Source organism: Solea solea, chromosome 1 (assembly GCF_958295425.1).
Source record: "Solea solea chromosome 1, fSolSol10.1, whole genome shotgun sequence".
Taxonomy (NCBI): Eukaryota; Metazoa; Chordata; class Actinopteri; order Pleuronectiformes; family Soleidae; genus Solea; species Solea solea.
This window is the reverse complement of record NC_081134.1, coordinates 16,719,103-16,735,059: the sequence shown is the minus strand read 5'-3', so window position 1 is coordinate 16,735,059 and position 15,957 is coordinate 16,719,103. Positions and strand designations below refer to the sequence as shown.

The following is a 15,957-nucleotide window of genomic DNA, read 5'->3' as shown; positions in this document are numbered from 1 at the left end:
TCAGATCATGTTTGACTGTCTTCATTTCTATAACACCACACTTTATATACACACATGTACATATAAATATATATATGGGGGAAAACACGGCCATGTTCTTTGTGGTTTTGTATTAGCTTTCTTAGAAAATGATAAGTTATCTACACACCATTACTTACAGTATACCATTACATTACTTTCTGTTTGTTTGTATTTTTGTCTTTTCAATATTCTCTAAAATGCCATGAAAAAAGTAGCACCAGCTAATAACCTGCTTCAGTTGGTAATCTGTAATAATGTCATCATTTTTACAGACTCACATCTACTCCTTTTCCCTCAGTAGAAATCCATGTTTTTATTTACATTCTGGACACACAATACCTCAGATTACACTGGGGAATAGGTTGCGTCTGACTGAGAAAGCCACGTAAGTGACAAGCAACAAAAATCTAAATACATAATTGATAGAGAAAAAGCAAAGAGATCTTCACACTTTCACACTTCATAGACGTAAGAAAGCAACTGTATTAATCTGTGTTGTAGTTTTGTATCACTTTTATTGTTGTGTGTCTTTATTCTTTTGAATTGTATGTTTTTTTTGCTTCCTTTGTTTTCATTTTGCATCTTTTTCTCGCTAATAAACCCGTGTCAGTGGCACAGGTTGGATTCAGGCCTCCAGCGTGTTTAATTTTTTGCACACAGCGGAGGAGCAGAAGTGGTTCATTTTAATTACAATCAGTGAACGTCATCCTGCAGTGATTAAACCGCTATAAACGTGACACACGGGCAGTTATCCACTAGATGTCTCTGTTAGACTTCAAATCAAAGACTGCAGTTCCTGCAGCATCACTGCTCTCATCCTGCTCTCAAATGGACCCATGGAGTTGATGTGCTGCATGTCACTGTCCCAACATAGACAGTGTATATAGCTCTTTATCCAGCATATAAGCACCTCCACAAACAGTGGGCACAGGACACATTTGTAACATACATATCATGCATATTCATGAGCAGGTTGATGGAGCTTGTGGAGGGATGCGTATGAGTTCTCTACACTGCGCCGAGTGCTTGAGCAGAAGGCAAATGTTAATTCAATTACACGGCAGCTGTTCCTTGGTGCCAATGGCCACTGTGTTTTCACTAGAACAGAAATCTTGTATTAGGTCCCTCGCCATAAAAGACCGTTGCCAGGCATGAGAATGGGGACTGCCTGTAACCAACAGCCATCAACAGTATTTTAAAGAGCGTTTAATGCTTATTTTTGGCTCGAGTGAGGAGTTTGATGTGGCAACAAAGTAAGATGTGTGTGTGTGTGTGGGGGGGGGGGGGGGGGGGGGTTGTTTGTTCTGGCTCAGTGTTGATTTACAGAACTTTTAGTTTTGGTCATTATTAAAATGCAAAAAAAAAAAAAAAAAAGTGCAAATGAGTTTCTTTTGCTGCTAACTCCAGCGTTTATGTTTGTCCTGCGGTGGTTCCATCATTTTGGTTTTTACAGATCCATAAACTCTTGCTTTGTTCGTCTCCTTCAGGATTCATGGTTACGAGTTATGAAAACGTGTTTTTTTGGGCATAAGAAAGACAACATGTGCAAATGCAATTTGCCCATGCATAATGTATGTGAGTATGTGTCGCTATGTGTGCTGCGCCCCCACCTCCTGTCCCATTGGCTTGGGCTGGGCTCCAGGATCAGGAGGAGGTGGGTGTGATTTCATCCATGACTCTGTCTCTGTCCTCAGTGGCAAATCACAAACACTATTCTGTTCATACTTTGTTTTGTTTTTTGTTTTTTGTTTTCTTACAGATTATTAAAATAATTTTTGGTTTAAAACAGAACAAGAAAGCAGCACAAAATAAAAACAAATAAATGTTCCTGTTATTAATTTGATGTTTTTGATTGCTGTTGTTGAGTTTCGTTGTTTCATGATTTACCATTGTTCTCTTATTCAGTTTATTAAGTGCCACCATTACCTAGATTCTTGAGACTTCTTCTCCGTAAATTGCCAGGATCTGCATCTTTCTGAACCTTCATCAAAGGAAAACAACCACACCTGGGGGAGGTCAGAGGTCATGGCAGAAATATTTAAAGCTTATTTTCATCAGATGTTTGTGAAGTCATTGTTTGCTCTCTAAATGATAGTCAAATATGTTGTTTTCCTCAACTTATATCATCACGTAAAGAAGAGCATTTTTCCCCATTTGACACACTGGAATAGTATGCTGTTAATCAACAATTACATTTATTGATCAGTGAAATGATGAATCTTTTCAACTGTAAAGTAAGGCTGAAAAATAAAGTTTGACTCTGGTTCAGACACTGTGACATGTCAGTGTAACCAGCCTTCTGGGACTCCGTCATCCAACTTAACAACAAGTGACAGCATGTTCTACCACTTAACTACACACGAGCCCATCATGCAGCATGTAAAGTAGACATTACACATCAAGCTGCTTAATAAAAATGAAAGCCCATCTATTCATTGGAAAGAGCACAGAGCCCTATTTAGAGTGACTGATTGAGAGCCCAGAATCAAAGGCCCCTGTGGCACAAGCTGCTGGTTTGTTTGGGAATTGGCCCAGCTCTTAAAGAGCCAAGCTTCCCTCATCTTGACTCCAGGCTGACCCCCAAACAGGAGGAAGCAATTTCTGCTGGCAGTCAAGTGCTTCCCTTTCTGGAAGCCTGTAAGGTGACGAGTTGAGGCTGCCAACCGCAACCACCTCGGGTAGGCACAAGGAGCAGAGCAGACCCCGATCATGGCTGCGGCATCGTGACACTCAGCAGATGATGCTGAGTCGAGAGGAGGCTCCTCGTATGTCCAGACAAAGAAGATTTGCAAGTGAAAGTCCCTCTTTATCATAATTATAGAACTATAAACATCATGCGTGTTTGTGTGTTCAGAAAAAGTGATTATGATTATTATGAATAATAATAACATAATAATAATAATATAATTATCTCCAATGTTTGCTTTTATGTGAAATAATGGATATCATTACATTACATTTTGAATGTAAGAGTGGAGTGAAGATAAGATAAGAGATAAGAAGATAGTGAATGTTTTCCCTTTTTACTGGACTGTTTTCTCCTTTTTTGACTCATAATTTTGTCTCTGTTTACTTTGTTTTAATCCAGCAGCTGCAGATTATTATAATAAAATGTAACTAATCCTAATTTATTTATTGAAATATACCAGCTGATATAGAAATAAGTATGTATTTTATGTATATTATATTGTTTCTTTTTATTTGCCACCACTGACAAATCCAACAGGATTAACATCATGAGACCATCAAATCAATCATCGCCAGCAGACATGTTGATGTGTCACAGGAGAAGCACAGGTGACACCGATGTCTTTAATGAAGGCTCAGGTGCATCAAGTGTCCCAGTGCGACATGAAAGTCAACCAGCAGGTTCAATAACAGGAGCCAGGAACAAGCTGGAGTCGTTTCTTAATCTTATTGATTACACCTGTGATTTTCCTGCTGTGTAACAAACGACCACATCGGCAGTAAAGGTGTTCCTGTCCAGTCCTTCATGTTATGTCCACTGGTTCTACATGGAAATCTAATTGTTTGTGTGATGGCTTGTACTGCTTTTGTCACTCATTCGCTAAGACAGCGTTTAAGTTACAATCATTGGAAATCATTTTTTTTAATTTCATTCATTGATTCAAAATACGTTTTTAGCCCGTTTTGTGATTTAAACCATCTTATTAAGAGTCCAAATCAGCATCTTGACCAGCAATAGTCAATACAATACCACTTTGAAGTTAATAATAATATAAACTATGAAACATACTGGAACCTACTTTTATTAGTAGTATATAAGTGTAGTCATTTGTACATTTGACAATTAGACTCATTGTTTCAGTAACATTTTGAATGGGCTAATTCTTGCAATAGTCTTTCTTTATAGCATCTAAATACCTAACACCAAAATATCTTAAAGCTCTTTCCATCAGTGCTCATTTCCTTTGATGTGCTTACTCTATTTTGAGGTGCCATTCACCAATTTTCACTTGAAAACAACCTCAAACCAATTAAACACGTACAACAACATCCTGCTTGTTCTCACTAAAACTGGTTAAACACACAGATGGCAAAGTGTCAGGAGATATTGTCAATGCTAACAGTGGTGTTTAATAGAGCGAAGACAGAGGGGTGCAGTTGAGCAACTTGGGGGTAAATGCACTTGTAATTTCAGTCCAATTCATTTTTGCATCACTTTAATTCAAAGTTAATAAAAACGTTTTAAAGCTATGCTTTTCAGTGAAGACGGATGTCAGTGGTGTTTTATGTTGGCTAACTTGGTAGCTAACTTTTTTTTAGCAAACTTCCTGTCCGTTTCTGATAGATAAATATAGGCATTTTTTTAACCGTACATTTATTTTGACTAGTATTACACTACTAGTAGCTTTTTAAGACATTCAGACTTTTTGAAAACAGCAGTTTTTCTTAGCATGTATGTTTTAGTATACACTTTTTTTTTTTTTTTACTGAGATTTATTTCAGTGTTAAAGCCAGAATCAGTGGAAACCATATAAATTCACTAAAACCATATTTAAGACTACACCAGGGAGGTTGACCAATTTATCACAGTAACTAGATGGAAACATCTGTCTGTCTGCAGCTAAATCGTCTTGACAGTCGCTCATCTGGCGATCGTCTTTGATGAGTCATTCTCGGGAAAGCATCAAAATGTTGCTTTTCCAACTGTTGTTGGATGTGAGGAAGGTGGAACTACACTAACTGTTACACTAGCAGGCCAGTGTAACAGTGTGCTCGGAGTCAGAGGTAACATGTAAATTGTGATAAGGTTAAAGGTTATCGTTAAGCATTATTCAATCAAGGAGGTTATGTTGGTTTATCTGTAAGTTTGTCCCTTAGCAACATCGTGTCTTAAGTTTTTGACGGATCAATCTGAACTTTTTGTGATGGGTATGTTCCCATTCAATTTTAGTAAGATGATGTCACAAAAAACAATCAAGTTTTGAAGAAATCCCTATCTCTCATGTAACCCACATGGTTACTAACCCATTATGTAATTTAAACGTTACCATGCCTCACCACAAGGGGGCGCACTAGCCCTGTACCCACTGTCAAGTGTATACCTTTTCGCTGACCCGAGAGACCACATTAGTGAGTGAGCCGAATGAAATAGGTAAGAAATAAAACTCAGAGTTCGAAAACGCATGGTTTATCACCTCAAAGCATTGTCAAATAAGTTTTTAGCTTATTAGGAGCGAGTCTTGTATTTTTATTGGATAAGAGGAGCCGTTTCACGTGTGAGCCCTCTTAGAGAACTCCGGTAAGCCTAGCTGCTACATGCTGAGAGGCTAAGCCTCGTTGTTAGCTTGTGATATAGTTGTGTGAAATCCTTTTCATTGAGACTTTTCTTAAACAAGTCGGAACTACAGGAATGTTTCCTAATGTTTGAACCCACCGCAGCACTCTTTGTATCATCGTGAACAGTGTAAACCTATAATATCGCAAGCTAAGTTAGCACAATGCTAATGCTAATTTCGAGTGGCGCTACTGCTACGATAGCTCAGATAGTCACTGTAAAATGTAATGTGAGTGTTAACAGTGTGGCTAAGTAAGCTAACCTGCTACTACTGTAGTTAAATGAGAGAGAGACGGCATATGATGCATATTTGTGTTGATACGATGCTAGGTTGTGATAGTTATTGTTCTTTGATAACTATGATGTACGATATGTGTTTTATTGCACTGAAGCTGTTCAAATATTAATTTACGGTTTTATTTAATTTATTTAATTTAAGGTGTATAAATGCATTTATGTTAAAATACATTAATGATGGATAATAATCTTGGTTAAAGTACTGTACTGTAAATGTATACAGGCTCATTTACAGTGATTTAACCCTCTATATCCAGCATCTGAATATATATATATATATATATATATATATATATATATATATATATATATATATATATATATATATATATTAGAGATGTAACGATATTTGAATTTCATATCACGGTTATCAATATTATCACGGTATAGTTAGATGTGTTCTAAATGTTCCAAATGTACTGAACACACACTGAAATCTTTTGACCGAGTTTTATTTAAAACAATATATTTTATATTATATGATGATTATTATTATTAATTATCATCTGACTGACCCGCGCACACACACGCAGGTCCTCACTCTGTATCGGATAATAATTAAGTAGCGGCTGTCGTACACAGCATAGAAATAAAATAAAAAAACACAGAAACAAACACATTTTGGTCTGCTACGGTACCTGTCGTCTGCACACTACTCGCTTTCGCTGATCGCGCCCAATAACATGTATTTTTACAGGAGTAACGTTAGGTAACAATTAACTATCCTTTATTTGTTGACTTACTCGCTGAAAAGTAGTGGGTGGTGGTCACGGAGATGGCTCATCAAATTGAAAGTGTTACCCCCCTTCGCGGAGATTTTTGGAGCGCAGGTGGCTTCAGCCGTGTTGTCGCTGGACAGACAGTGGAAACTGCGCATGCGTGCCCGCTTCTGAGCGAGTGCAGTTCAGGTGCTGCTGCTTCTCCAAGAAATAAGCAGTATCACTGTGAGTTTTTCGGTAATCACTTGCGGTAATCAATCACGGTTTTAACAATAATCAAAATTTGAAACGGTAGTACTAACCGTCGGTAATTTTACCGCGGTTTATCGTCATACCGGTAATCGTTACATCCCTAAGCATATCTCATCTCATTTGTTTACATTAGATAACCAAGAGACATGTCTACTATACTATTTGTTTTGTCCTGCAGGATAAGAGCATCAGGTAGTTCTTGGAGGAGGGCACAGCCTTAGGCCAAAGATTTAAGATGAAAGTGGCTGATGGAGTGTGGACCAGACTAGAGGAGGAGATGAGTAGGACCTCACAACAGGTGTGAAATTGTATTCTGAGTTTGTATGGCCATCTATTGAATGCAGAATAAAAGATAAATGGCCCAGATAGAGGAAGGCCTTGAAGAGGCAGCTGTTGGCCATGATGACAACTCGTCTGATGAAGGCTGTACAGCTACAGTAGCAACACAGGTAAAAAAAAAAACATGTAGGTATCTCTGTGTATGTCCAGCTGTGAGCTTTTTTCTGTATTACACAGAAAAAAGGACCAAGACCCCCCCTCCACCATCCTCCACTAGAGGTGGTGGTGTGTTTCGGAATGTCTCCAATTACAGTCATTGGATCCAATTCAGCTGATCAACATTAAAGCAGCAACTCTAAAAGGCATGGTGAGTATTTGACCTGCTACCACTTCAGTATCTCACGTACATGGACACACTATACTTTTTACTTTGTATAATATGTAATAAATCATTTTAGAATTTTTATATTATGCAATTATGTTATATTCTTTCTCATGTAGATCATAAAACTCAAATTTTAATAAAGGTGACAAATGTGAGCAAATGGGTCTCCTCCCTGTGTCACATGGGTTGTTAGTGAAAGCATACAGAATTAATATAGAAGCTGTTAAATCATTATGTTTATCATCACTTTGGTTACATAGAGCCATGGGTTTACACTGAGGTTGGGACATTTCTAACAGAATTTTTGTGCACATCACAAAACTCTTTAGCTGTAAATGAGTGTCAGTGTCAGACACAGCGAAGGCAACAGGGAGTTCAGGACAGTTGAGAGAAGGGGAAGAAAGGAATCAACACCAAGAGTGTCGATTAGGTGAGAAAATTACTTCACTGTCAGCCGTCTCGGGTTCATGTTTGAAAAAAGAAAATCTGAGCTGCTGTGGAAAATGCAATAAAAGTTTTTCACACACCTTATGTCCAATGTGTTCGTTATCTGTGTATTCACAGAACATAAACATTTACGTATAGAGTATATAGCTGCTGTAGGTTGTCACTCACCACCTTGTCTGATTTGCACCTCAGTAAACAGAGTTTATCATCTGTTTCAAACAATACTTGCATAAAACCAAATATGTGACTCATACTTAAATATGTATCTGACAAGTTTTTATTTATCTCATCACTTTATCGTTGCATTCTGCCCACAACAGATTGTCACAGCCACTTTGAACAGTGTGCGAACAGCTTGTGCTTTGAAAGAGCGAACGAGGCGCCTGCAGCAACGTTTCACGTCTGCATCCCATGTCTGTCTGAAACCAATCTTTACATTATACATTTTCAAAAACATATCCATTATTCATACCTCCATATTTTAATACTATTAGCATTTCTTTGCCACCCACTTAAATATCTGTGTGTGTGTGTGTCTTATCAAAGGAGCAGTGACAGCCGCAGTCACTTTGTTTGTGCGAGCAGGTGAGTTGGGATTAAAAAAGCAACTCAATGGTGAAACATCTCACGGAATTAAATCTAAATCTGTGAGGTGATGTATGTTTTTAAAGACAGACAGAAGTGGGAGAAACTCTGCTTTCTCACCAGTGTATTTGTGTCGACAGACAGTCAAAACAAAGGCAGCCACACACACACAAACACACACTGAGACACATACAGTGGTGCTCCACCTGTGTGGGTGGGAGGTGTGGCCACTCAGCAGCTGAGTGGGGGCAGCATATGGAGATTCTAATTGGGTAGAACAGCACAGCTGGAGGACACTAGTCCAGGACCTGGCCTCTGGTAATCAGCTCCACAATCCTCAGCTCTCGTCTCCTCTTCATGGGAGCCTTCTGTGGTGGGTGAAGGTTGTAAAATGTGCAGTAACATCTCGCCAAGGAAACCAAACAGAAACTTAGAGGGTTTTTACAATCTTATTTTTTCAAAAAACACCACTTGGAAAGATGGCAACATGAACTTTTTTTTTAATTTTACATCTGTAACACTTTACTTTAAGTCCCCTGTTAGCAAAAGCTTTTTTTAATTATTTAATTATGATATATTTTTGATCCAAATAACAATTATTGCCATTAGGTAGGGGGACACTTTGTTTTCCCATCTTGAGGGTTTGCTAGAGGATGGCTAATAAGGGAAGTATGTGTAAGATTCTGATTATGGGCCTTTAGGATATGTAATCCATGTTTAACTCTGGATATTATGTTGTTTTTGTTTATGCTTTTTAAATCTTCTGTTAAATTTGTTTTCCTTTGTTTCTGTTCATCGTATGCATGTATCTGTGTGTATGCACACAATAGGTATACATGTATAAAAAACAATGGTAATGGTAGTAAAATCTGCATAAAAACTGAATTAGATTCTGTAATATGGACTGTACGTTTAAGGCACAATATCTGCATCATTAGTATTTTATTTTACTTTTGAAAGTTAAGTTAATGAGATATGAATATGATATGAACTTTTACTTAAGCGACATTTGCGATGTTAAACTTTTACTTATTTTCTATACTAACAAAGTAGTACAATACAAATGTCATTTATGTGTTGGTAATGTGTATTTACAGTTAAAACTCTGCAGATTTTACATTAGACTTTACCTACAGGGTCACACAGAGGTCCAGTGGCTAGCTTTGTAGCATCACAGCAAAAAGGTCACCAGTTTGAATCTTGTTCTCCCCGTGTGCATGTAGGTTTCCTCCAGCTGGGATTGGCTCCTAAACCTGTGCATCTCTCACGTACGGAGGCCCAGAAGACTCAACACTGACGGTAGACAATGATACTTTACCTATTCTGGTATATGAGGTGTTAATAAAGAGCAACATTTCCGTGATTTGGGAATGTTTAATTATATGAAAAAAAGACTACTAATCACACCAGTCCCAACATAAACAACCGCTTTATGGTGTGGTGTGAGAATGTGAGTCTGAAATTGTTTAACAGCAGACGTATTCACCACGGTATTAGCTATCAACACACACTCAGACTTGCACTTGTTTTTTTAGGGCAGCTCAAAGACGTCATCATTTAGCATTTGTGTTTTGGGTTCAGATATTTATACATACACGTGAGTGTAAAGCAATGCAAAATAAACAGCGAGAGTTGTTGAAAAACTGAAAATGAACTGTTGAGACTTGATTATAGAGTCAGCGAGAGATGGGGAGGTGGGGGCACACATGCATTGCCTTTGTGTCTTTGAGTTTATTTTTGGAGTTCAGTTCTCTTGCTTCACGCGGTTTAACTAAATAAATTAGTGTACAGAAGTGATTGCAAACACATGTAGTGAATTAGCTTTTTGTGGAGAATGATAAATCACTGGCATATCATCACATATCTCCTTGACCACTTCCAACATCACACTCATCATCCAGACACAGACTCCCTTTTAAACGCTGACATCCATTGAGAAACATTTGCAACTCAGCATGCTTTCAGCGGCGGATTCATTTGCAGCTCTACACCACGGCTCCGTGTCTATAAAAGCTGATAATGTGATAATTAAAGGAGCTGACAGGCAAGAAGTCAGCGAGATGCCTGATTTACCAGCCGCTGCTATTTGTTATCCTTCTCAGATTACAGCGCCTCCACCCATGTATTGTATGGGACATAAAGTATCAGCGGAAACAATTAATTAGGTAAGGAATGTTGTGAAAGCATGGAAAGTCGAGGGGGTCTCAGTGGAGGACGCCGTGATGGTATCGTCCCGGAAACATCACAGGATCTGATTCAAATCTGAACACAGGCGTTTCCAGCAGACAAAAGATCACTGCCATCTCTCCCTCACTCTCTCTCGCCATCCTCTCTCAACCACACTATGATTTATTACCTGAAAAGACAAGAGAACTAATTAGTGGAGTAATTAATTAATATAAATTTGCATATTTGCATTTGCAATTAGTGCAGTCAACTGATTAGTCTGAGATGGGGAGTTTGACTTATCAGATGCTTGTGTGTGTGTGTGTGTGTGTGTGTGTGTGTGCGTGTGCATGCGTGTCCTGGACCAGAACGATCAGTCGACCAGCTGAGGCATTTTGAAGAAGGGGAGGGGGCTGAGATTAAGGAACTGTATTTCTTTTATACCCCATTCCTTTATTTTGGGCTGTACACATGTACAGTATGTGTGTGTGTGTTTGTGCACATGAACACCACCCACACTCCTGGTGCATATACACATTCTGCAGTGAAGTGCTGTCACCGTAGAAAGTGTGACTTTACCGTCACATCATCTCCGAGCGACGCTTTAAACTCACTCCCAGGTGTAATCACCACGCTACACCAAGGCTGTGCGGCCGGGCCACACCGCCGCTGATCGATGTCTTGTAATGTCCAATACAGAGAGAATAAGTCGCTTTAATTGATTCTCCTTGCAACAAGGTCATTCACAGGCACAAGCTCGTGTGTGTGTGCGTTCCACATAACTGAGGAGGGCATATACCCATATCAAGTGCCAGCTGTGCCCCACTGTGGATTTGGCAGCCTGCCACTGGGCCTTTTTTCCGTGGGGTGTACTTAATGTCTATGGTCCTGAGGTAGCAGCACTGTGCACACTCCTCTGGTATGCCCAGCCTCGCCATTCAAGGCGCCTGGTGGAATTTATCAACCTATTTTATACAGAAAGTATCCATCAGTACATTAATCTTTCGTGGCTTAAACCTTAGATGTGAAGATATGCTGCTTTTTATTTCTCACTGACACATATTACGTGAGATTACATATAGGGTTCGAATCAATAATCAAAATAATGATTTTGCATAAATTGCCATATTGTCAACTCTGCTTTATTGCTCTGCATAATTGAGTAATGTTCTACAATTTTATATTCTGTTTTTCGGTTGACAGTGTTACATCTGTCCAGGGACGACACATGGAAAATAGCCTCTCTGCTCACTCTGGTACACTTAAAGTGCACTGTTTAACTCAAGCCTTCATTTTCCTTCAAATAAAGTACAAACATTAACATTCAATTGAGCAGTGACTATAGATTATAACTGCCCTACTAGTAGGAAAGACACATTTTGTCTATATGTCATTTTAAAGTCAAACACAAATGTGGTGAGAATGTAAATCAGCAGTCTGATCTGGCTCAGTCGTCTCTATATATAACATTTATGGGACACATTTTCGTATTGTTCTGTTGACAATAGTCTGATATGTGTTAAAGCGTTGAAGCTGTGACATCACATTTGTGTACATTGTATATTCACTGTGACATCACCTCTGATGTTAGTATGCTGAGCTGTGATAAAGGCTCCCGGAGCTGTCCGAGCAAGACCTTCAAGTACACAACATCACATTTAACGCACTGTGGTATACTGTGTCATTTTCGATCCTCTGTCAGTCCAGACGTGCCTTTTGTGTCCTCCTTATTTGCTGCTCCTCATTCATAATTGCTTTAATTTCATGTAATTTAATCAAGGGGAGGTCTTTGTGGAAGAGTTAAGCCTCGTGCTGCCTCCCTCTGTGTGGAGGATGAGACGCAGTTCAGTTATGCAACAGTACAAATATGAAGACCCAAGTTTTTAAGTCCCAAACTTAAAGTCCCGAAATGTATTTATTTATTTTATTTTTAATTTAATTTGGGTTATTTATTAAAATCTTGACTTGCTGTTCATTTTTGTATCTATTTAAAATACGCTGGTTGCCCCCTCCTAGCTATCTATTTTTTACTTCTCCATCTCTCCATCATCCATCTTCTGCTCATTTCACCTGTTGAGGAACTCTGTCACGCGCGCCCTCCTCTCCATTGTTCCAGGACGAAAATTCATACATTAATTCATCTTTCTCACAAGAAGAAGAAGAAGGCGCCGATATTCGTTGTTATCCCTCTCCGGTCTGTGTTTGTGACTGTAAACGCGGGCCTCCCGGTGCCCATTACCGGAGCTGCCAGATGATCGGCGCGGAATGGAGGTCCCACGGGACACTGAGCACGTGGTCTCTGCTGCCACAAGACGTCAGCGGCAGATGGCATGGGTACCCGCTGTTGGCATGAGTGTCATTCCTCAAAGAGGGGGGGAGAGAAAGAGAGAGAGAGAGAGAGAGAGATCCAGCTTTTTCCCTTTAATTAGAGGTTTAGACGCTGCAGCGCACATTCACTGGAGATATTCGGGACCATGCGAGGTGCACGCTGACCGCAGGTTAGTGTGATTTCTATCAACTTGTTTGTGAAATGTTCCTCACTCTTTCGGGTTTTATGTAGTTATGCTGAATGAATTTGTTGTATACATTTTGAATAATAATCAAAAAAATAATTACACTATCAGGTCTAACAAAACAATTGGAATAAATGCAAAGAAACTATAAAGTTGACTGTCATTGAAAGTGCTACAAGCTGTGACATTGGCCTTACACTTGTCTGCTCCTCTTCCTCTCGGGAGGAGGAACCATTCACGAGGTAATTAAGTGACAACCTTGAAAAGACGTCGCTCTGTATATAGTCTGATCCTGTCTCTGCTTTGATCGCACAGGAAATATGTTGACGCTGCCATTCGATGAACCCCATATGATGTGTGAGCCGCGGTTTGGTGCCGATTATCCCCGTGACAGTTTACCTGAGAGCCTGGAGCACGAGAGACAGCGCAACGCCGACAGGCCAGTGATGCGGGAGGCCGAGGACGATATCTCCGACAGAGAGGACGACGAAAGAGACGACGACCAAGACGAAGAAGGACTTCCTAAAAAGCGGGGGCCCCGGAAAAAGAAGTCCGGCAAGGAGCAGGATAGGTCCAAACTACGGCGCATGGAAGCCAACGCCCGCGAACGCAGCAGGATGCACGGCTTAAACGCCGCGCTGGAGAGCCTGCGCAAAGTTGTCCCGTGTTACTCCAAAACTCAAAAACTGTCCAAGATTGAGACTCTCAGACTGGCTAAAAACTACATCTGGGCCCTGTCAGAGACTCTGAGCGCGGGGAAGAGACCGGACCTCCTCGCCTTTGTACAGACTTTGTGCAAAGGATTATCACAGCCCACCACCAACTTGGTGGCGGGTTGTTTGCAGCTGAACGCCAGGAATTTCCTCACTGACCAAAACGGGGAGGTCATGTTCCCTGGCAGATCGCCCTACGATGCCATGTACTCGTACCCCGGCACAGACATGAACACGCCCCCCGGCCACAGCAGCAGCACCTTGGACAGCGGCGCCAAAACGTTCCGGCACTACAGCTACAGCGGCGCCTACGAGCCATACTTCGAGAACCCCTCCCCGGAGAGCGGGAGCCCGCACTTCGAGGGCCAGCTGAGTCCCCCGATGAACTTCAACGGGATTTTCTCCCTAAAACACGAGGAACCGCCTGACTACGGCAAAGGCAGCCACTATGGCGTGCGCTACTGCGGTGCGCCAGGGCGCACGGCTCTTGCGCACAACTCCATGTACCGAGTCTCCCCAGAGGCCCGTTTCCCGTACGATCTGCACGTCCGCAGCCAGTCCTTCCAAGCACAAGGGGAAGTTAATGGATCTTTCCATAATTAATCAATCAGCTGGACAAAGTTCAAGTTTCAGAAGCGATGCAATTTTCTCCCCCCGCAGAATGGAACCAAACTCCAGAAATACAGATGCACAGCGAAAAAAATGTCTATTTTATCATTTTAAATGCAGTATTGTTTTTTTTCTTTGAAACAAAGCAAAAGCCTGTAAATGATATATGTTGATTTCCTTTGTTCTTTATTTTGAATTTGTGTCTGATTTGAGGCAAAAAGCAGGAAAGTTGACTCTTCTAATTTTATTTATAGAAAACGAAGACATTTGCATCACAATCGATGTCACAGAAAATCTTATTAAACATCTCGTGTGTAAAACAATTCATGGTACATATATCATGACAGTGGAGGTTATACTTTTATATCACTAAATTAATTCCCGTTGCAAAATAATAATAATAATAATGATGATGAGAATAAAAACAATGGTGGAGTGTTCACTTCACTTCTGAAGTTTTCTGACCCATAATTGGACTTCAGCGATTCAGTCTGTTGGCAATAAAGGTCAACTGAGCTATGCAAGGCAGCCAAATGAAATCTTTGCTTATATAAATAAAAAAAAAAGAAAAATGATATATGTCTATTTCCTCAAGGCGTTTCTCATAATCGAATATCTAATTAAAACGGTGGCAATCACACGAAATTAATTATGAGAAAAGATCCAGTTTGGAGAGACGTGCACGTGTTTAGGAGACCTGGTGATGATGATGATGTCATCTGATGAATTAAATACAGGAAGTTGGGGGGGGGGCAAGATAAATTAAATGCATTTGTATTTGGAGTAAATAGTGTGGTAACGAGGTGAATGTATAAATAATTATTGTATTTATTTATTAATTGATTGATTTAGTTCAGCTTATTTATTCCGAGTCCGTCGATTTGAATGTGGATAATATATTATTATAGAAAAATGATATTGTACAATTCAACCACAACAGTGTGACCTTTTATGTGAATTTCCACTTGTTCGGAAGTTTCTTTATGTTTCATTGTGTACTGAGCGTTGGAAGTAAAACAAAAAAACGAGAAAAAAAAACATGTTTCATTCTTTTCGCGTGAGGTGAAAACAGACTTTTTCAACACAAACAAAAATAATAGTATATGAGAATAAAATGCCTTAAAAAAGGGAGATGGCGGCCGTCAATATGCAACGAAATGAAAGTTTGGGATTGTTTGATGTGAACTTTTTACACTTGTCCTCGCTCCTGCTGCTGCACAGGAGCAACTGTGATGCACTCCATGTTATTCCTGCACAATGTTGGTGACTGTACTCACATAAACTCTGTTGATTTTGTAACTTTTACCCGAATGATGGATGGTTATTGCACCATATTTCGAAATGTACCTCTCTTTTTTTGCGCACACACACACACACCATGGAGACTCGTTATGGATCGAAATATTCGTGAAGTAATGTGTTTATGTCTCGTGATGTTTTTTGTCGCGAATAAAATTGAGAGCAGCAAATATAATTGTTCGAAAAATAAATAAATCAAGGTAAAGGAAAGACAAGGGGGGAACAAAAGTGAACATCATTTTATTTATTTATTTATTGAGAAATTGGATCGCGTAAAATGGCCCATAACTTACGTGAGAGGCCTGTTCCTGATGCACCTGCTGAAGAATAAGACGTTACGGTATCTTTTTATTTAAAGAAAAACAACATG

The 15,957-nt window shown here is 39.7% G+C and overlaps 1 protein-coding gene across 7 annotated transcripts; it reads left to right on the top strand.

The window, feature by feature from the left end:
- The first annotated feature begins 5,059 nt into the window (after window positions 1-5,059).
- On the top strand, window positions 5,060-15,591 carry neurod6b (neuronal differentiation 6b). 7 transcript variants are annotated; one of them, XM_058650254.1, is made up of 6 exons: window positions 5,149-5,287; window positions 6,770-7,040; window positions 7,108-7,237; window positions 9,511-9,586; window positions 10,390-10,452; window positions 11,657-15,591. In XM_058650254.1, the coding sequence occupies exon 6, from the start codon at window positions 13,287-13,289 to the stop codon at window positions 14,280-14,282; it is 996 nt and encodes a 331-aa protein (XP_058506237.1). In that variant the 5' UTR covers window positions 5,149-5,287; window positions 6,770-7,040; window positions 7,108-7,237; window positions 9,511-9,586; window positions 10,390-10,452; window positions 11,657-13,286; the 3' UTR covers window positions 14,283-15,591. The 7 variants fall into 7 exon arrangements, with proteins under 7 accessions (XP_058506208.1, XP_058506237.1, XP_058506229.1 ...); XM_058650246.1 differs by having other exon boundaries at window positions 10,822-15,591; XM_058650216.1 differs by having other exon boundaries at window positions 10,390-12,951; window positions 13,282-15,591.
- Window positions 15,592-15,957: the final 366 nt, after the last annotated feature.